This window comes from Dipodomys spectabilis, unplaced genomic scaffold (genome assembly GCF_019054845.1).
Source record: "Dipodomys spectabilis isolate Male_0828 unplaced genomic scaffold, ASM1905484v1 ptg000187l, whole genome shotgun sequence".
NCBI classification, from domain to species: domain Eukaryota; kingdom Metazoa; phylum Chordata; class Mammalia; order Rodentia; family Heteromyidae; genus Dipodomys; species Dipodomys spectabilis.
Window position 1 is genome coordinate 545,059 of NW_024870864.1, and position 6,158 is coordinate 551,216.

Below are 6,158 nucleotides of genomic sequence, written 5' to 3' on the forward strand. Positions count from 1 at the left end.
AACGATTTGTTTTTTCCCTTCCCCTCCACAAATTATACCAACATCAAATACAGTAATAACTAGCATATGTTTGAGACATGCAGAAAAGGTCAGATATGTTGATGTTAGGTGAAATGAACCCAAAGATAAGTACACTCAAATGTTTTTTACTTTCATGCGATTGTTTCTAACATATTTATAAGATGATTTCTTTGTTGTTTTGTATGTCCCTCCCCCACGGTAAAACCCCTGCTTTTCGCTGTATCTGAACTAGCTTTAAGATCCTCAGATCTCAGCCTCCTGAGATTATAGGTATGAGCAAGCAGTGTCTGGGCCACTCCTTTGTTGTTGTTGTTTAAAAAAATTTTTGAGACCAGCCAGGAATCTACAGAGAGCAGTATTAAGTGGCAAATTTGGTGCATCTATAATATTCCAAGTGTGCTGCCATGCATAAAGCATCTACTCATGAACTTCTTGAGAAAAGGGGGCTTTGTCTAAAATTTATCTTTGTAAGAGCAATGACCAGTCTAGTCAATGAGCATGAAGTGATACTCAAAAGTCTTCACAAACTTTATAGCCAAAAGAACCATTCTTCAGATTTGCAGTATGAAGGAAAGCACTACTTTCTTCCTGTTCTGAAGGGCAAGTCTGACAAGTTGAAGTGGGGGGGAAGGAGGGAAGAGTTTACACAAAATCAACTTACTTTTTTGCAAAGAAGGTTTTTACAGACCACTGCTGGCCACAGTTACACAGGAATAAAGTTAACCTGATTACATTATATGACCAATCTCTCTTCCTTGTGCAGGGGGAAAACAGTCATTTTCTCCCATGGACTTTGAATTCTCCTCATCCAGTCTACCTGGCAAACATCTTTACAGATAAGCTCAAGCACACTAACAGTATCATGTAGCTAATTCTCTTCGAGTATCTTATAGTTGTATTCACTATAGACACATCAAGAAACTGTATGTGTGGTTCACTAGATGTAGCTTTTTATTATTCAGAAAAATTCAGTAATGAAGGGGTACTGGTTGTATCACTAATGCACAACACAGGGCACAAACTCATTAGAATCATACAAGAAATAAATGGCTGCAATGAGTCTGAACAACACATTGGACAGCTTTTGTGATGCAGGAAGTATTTGTAGGTCTTAGTATTTTATTATTATTATTATTTTGTTTGGGGAAAGAAATTCTAACTTTAGAACTGGGACTTCATTTCAATACATATGGAATATACTCATCTAAACAGAACTGGATGAATCATCTGACCCCACATAAACAAAAGATAATGCTTCTTCCTGACTTCCTGTCTCTTTGCAATACTTTCTATAATTTTACCCTTGCATTCCTTCCTCCCACATCCTCTCCACTAACTACAGAACGTCAAGTTCTCTCATGGCCTGACTAAGAGTTTCCACCCACCCCTGCCTCCAGACTCGCCTTTTAAACACTCCTTCTCCATATCCCAACCTCATCTCCACACAGAACCCCGACACTAAGGAGCAGGAGAGAAAAATGCATGAACCCCCGAGGAAAGTAACAGTGGGAGTGACTACCGGAGAGCCGCTCCCCGTTTACTTAACACCACAAACCTCATAAAGGGCTTTCTAAAAGGACGCCGCAACCCCCGTCCTCGCCTTGGCCCTGCGGCTGCGTCCCGGCGGGACGCGGGTCGGGTCCTGCCGCGAGGGGCGCGGAGCTGGCGGCCCGCGGGCTGAACCAGCCAGGCCGTGACCCGGCCTGAGCGCGCGGCTCAGCGCCCGCGCCCCACTGCGGGATGGAGCACCCCATAAACGGAAAGAGCGTCATTTGGGAAAGGCGTCCATGCACAAGCCTGACGCTGCCAGAAGCCCAGCGCGTCCACTGCAGCCACCAGAATCGGGGAGTGTACCAGGGACCCCGGGTGGGGTGGGGTGGGCGACCCCGCGAGGGCCCGAGAGCCCAGGACACGTCACGCTCGGTCCCCACCCCCACTCACGTCACTGACAGACTCGGTCCAGAGCCCGAGCTCGGGGACGGCGTCCACAGCCACTGGGGCCCCGCACAGGAAGCAAAGAGAGACACACAGCAGTGGGGTCCCGAAGGAGAGGCGGCGGGGCCGCAGCCGGACTCCGGCGCGGCAGGCGGCGGCCATCTTGGTGCGGAAACCACACCTGGAGCTTCCTGACGCCAGCCACGCCCCAGGCCTGCACCTGGCGTAGCTCCGCCCCCGGAAGGCGGGCCCACGTCGAGGAAGCGGGCCTTGGGCCTCGATCCGGAGTTGGAGGCCTGAACCTGCAGGGAGGCTCAGTGCGGGTCCGGGCCGCGGGCCTGAACGCGGAAGTGAGGTTCAGAACTGGGGCTCCGCAATAAACTAGAGGAAGCGGGCGTGGGTGGGGGTGGAGGAGAGTGGCTACATAAGGGTAGGGGGCGTGGCCAGGCAAGGGCCTAGCGTGGTGGCGGACCTCATGGGGTAGTGGGTGGAACCGAGTGGAGGCGGAGTCTAGTGGACAGTGGGCGGGACGAAAGCGTAAAGGTGGAGCTAAGTGGGGATGGAGCCTAGCGGGCCGAGGGGGGCGGGGCAGAATGTAAAGGCGGGGCCGGGTGTGGAGGCGGAGTCTAGTGGGTGGAGGGGGCGGGAGGGAAGGCGGGAGGCTGGATGGTACCCCGGAGTCTCGACGTTGTTGAGGGTCTGAGCGAAGAAGTGGAGCACGGACACGGGAATGGGTACAACTAGCCGCGCCGGCGGGATGGGTTCAGGCAGGTCAGGGTGGAGGTGGAGCCTGGCCGGCTAATTTTTTCCTGTTTCTTGCATCTTCTGCACCAGCCCGACTCCATGCTCATTTGTAGAGAAACAAAGCTCTCACGAAGTCTATGGCAAGTGTCCAGAACGTCTTGAGAAGGGAGTCAGTTAAACCCAGAGCCCTGTGCTGTGAGCATTTAACCTTTTTAGGACAGTTAATAGTTTTCAGAACAAATAAAGTGCTCTGATTCCTAAAGCTCAGCAGGGATTACTTACATGGTACCTTACCTGACATTTTCTACTGTGAAAACTGAAAACCTCGTACTGCTGTCCAAAGGGATGGTAGGGGAAACACAAAGGAGGAGGCAACAATGCTTGATAGGAAATGTACTCATTACTGTAACCCCTCTGTACAGTATTTTTACAATAAAAAAAAATTTAAAAAAGGATTAGCTCATTCATTCTCTAATGTAAGTAATGCTCAAGAGGCTGCTGATAGAATACTACATAAACATTTAGGTAAAAGAGGATGCATTTATAGTCAAGAAACCCAGGCTGCCTTAGTCACCCAAATCACTCTCCAGTAATTATTGAAGACCTGCTATATACTAGAGATTGCATGTACATGTGTGCTCTTTCCAGTAAGCATTGCAATCAGTTCTACGTTGGTGGGAATAACTGTTTCACAGGATCATATGGAAACATCCTCTAGAGATTTAGATGGCAAGTCAAGTGGCAAAAGAAGAAGACAGTTAAGAACTATAGTAATGTTAAGGGTGTGAAAGGTAAATTTGAATGTGTTTTAGCTAAGAAAGAACAATCTGTGCCAAGAAGTGGAGAAAGAAAAGACCTTCCAGGTTGTAGGTTTTGATGGGAGATGGGAGTGGCAATATTGGAAATATTAAAACAGTAGCAAAGTATACAGGGACTTCAAAGCTATGGTAAGATGATGATGCTTAAGTCTGATGACATTAGAAAGATAAAAATGTTTTTGAAGAGGAAAGAAATGTACATATCACCTGATGTGGAACAAACTGTTGTATTGCCAAAGCTCATAGAATTTACAAACTTTATAGACCACAATAATAACAATTTGCCTCATGAAGGTTAGAATGTGTTTATGACTTTAAGTATCATTCTCACAATACTGTGAAATTTATGTAATCACTTAATCAGGATAAAAATTATTTTTAAAAAAGCTGAATGTAAAAAAACGTTTTTGAAGCAAGAAGGATGAGATGACTAGAAATGAGATGATCTTGCTATCATCTGAGAACTGTATGTAAGCAATGGAATGACCAGTTAATGATATTACAATAATATAAAAACAAAGTCTTAGCTGGGTACTGGTAGCTCATGCCTCTATTCCTAGCTATTTGGGAGACTTAGATCTAAGGATCACAATTTGAATACAACCAGGGCAGGGAAGTCCATAGTATGTTTGTCTCTCACTACCAAAAAGTTGGAAATGGGACTGTGGCCCAAGTGGTAGAGCACCAGCAGTGAGTGAAAAAGCTAACAGACAGTGCCCAGTGAAGGATTGACTCCCACCTTATTCCTCCAGAGCAGGCAAAGCACTAGGTTCCTGCTTGTTCACAGGCTGGCCACTGGCAGGGCATTCCACTTTGGGCCTGGCCAAGGATGCCGCTCTTGGCCCCCAAGAGACCATAGCCCATTTTTTAAATTTTCTGCTTCCTTAAGACCCTTATAAACCTGGCCCCAAATCCAGTCCCTTGCAAACCTCCAAACCCCCAGGAAGGTCTGTGTCCCTTGCTGGCAATAAACAGTCCTAGCCTGTTGACAATTGAGTCTGGTCTATTCCTTTTTCATTCCCCTCCATTTTCCTAACACCCAGCCTCCTCTTGTCTTTTGCAGCAACACAGATGGAACTAAAAGATATTGTGTTAGAGAAATAAGCCAGGTACAGAAAAATAACATTGGTCTCCTATGTAGAGCTAAAAAAGGTTTTCTCATAAAAATAGAATAATAGTGGGCACTAGAGGCTAGGAAGTATTAGGAAGAGGAACAGAAAGGGAGGCTGGATAATGAATTATAAACAACAACAACAACTAGGAGAGTCAGGCACCAGTGGTGCATGGTCACAATCCTAGCTACTCAGGAATCTGAGCTCTGACCATCAAGGTTCAAAGCCAGCCTGGTAGGAAAGTCTGTAAGATTTTTATCTCCAAATACCAGAAAACCAGAAGTAGCATTGTGGCTCAAAATTGTAGATCCCACACCCAAACTCTGAGTTCAAGCCCCATGACTGACAAAAAAAAACAATAACAACAAAAAACAGCAAAATTAGGAGGGTGCCTAGCATGTGGAAGTACCTGGGTTTGATCCATATCACTTGAAAATACAAAACAAAAGCCTTCCAGCACATCAAAAATATGGGTATTGAAAGATTAACTGAAAAGAGTATTAGGCTTAGCCAGAGAACCACGCAGACATCCAGGTACAGAGAACAAAGAAAGTTTTATTGTGGGGAAAGGGGGCTGGCAAGACTCCTTCTCACAAGGGAGAAGTGAGAAGAAGCACCGACTATTGTCTGAGGTGACCTAAAGAACCTAGGAGGCTTAGGAGGGGCTCGAAGGGGCTAGGAGGCAGAGACCCTGGTGTAGACATGTGGGCCACAGGCTTCATCATGGTGGACTAGGATTTATGGCTGCTATCCAAATAGTAGATAAGGGGTCCCGCAGCTGTGCAGACCTGAAGGTCACTCTATGGGGCTCTTGTTGCCCCAGAGAAGTGCCATCCCAAGGTAAAGAGGGTTGGAAGTTGTTTATTTACTGCCTTTACTACATGGGCCTAGTGTTGCCTAGGAAGGGAGCATGCTAAGTTGTGGAGAAGGGAAGGAGTGAATAAGCTATGGGAAGGGAGCGCATTTCACTAATAGGTATCATGTATCAACTATAATTACTTATGTGTGTGTGCGGGTCCTAATGCCTGAACTCAGGGCCTTGGCACTGCCCTAAGCTTTTGTGCTCAAGATTTGCACTCTACCACTCAAGCTACAGCTCCACTTCTAGCTTTTTGGTGGTTAATTGGAGACAAGAGTCTCATAGACTTTCCTGGCCTTGACTAGCTTTGAACCATGATTCTCAGATCTCAGCCTCCTGCATTGTTACAATTATAGGAGTGAGCTACCAGCACTTGGCTCAACTATAATTTTTGAAAGCATATTACAATAATTTTCATAGTTAAGAATAGCATAGTATTTACGACATAAAAGAAATTAAGAGGCTAAGCTTGGTATCACATGCCTGTAATTTCAATACTTGGGAAGCTTAGGCAGGAAAATCAAAAGACCTGAGGACAGCATGAACTACATAGACATTTCTCAAAAAGGGGCGGGGGGGGGGGGGAGTAAGAAGAACAAGAAGAAGAAAAGAATGAGAAAGAGGAGTTTGGAGAAAAGAAGAAAGAGAGAAAGAAGAAATCATTAAAAT

At 45.9% G+C, this 6,158-nt stretch overlaps 1 protein-coding gene across 2 annotated transcripts in view; it reads right to left on the minus strand.

Annotated features, from left to right (window-relative positions):
* Tmem87b (transmembrane protein 87B) overlaps nucleotides 1–2,137 on the minus strand; it is a 58,527-nt gene extending 56,390 nt beyond the window's left edge. The window contains exon 1 of one of the 2 annotated variants that reach the window (XM_042695467.1): nucleotides 1,963–2,137. In XM_042695467.1, the coding sequence (XP_042551401.1) occupies nucleotides 1,963–2,118 (156 nt within the window). In that variant the 5' untranslated portion in view covers nucleotides 2,119–2,137. The remainder of the gene's footprint in view (nucleotides 1–1,962) is intronic. The other variant, XM_042695466.1, reaches the window with a different exon arrangement.
* Between the last annotated feature and the right edge of the window lie 4,021 nt (nucleotides 2,138–6,158).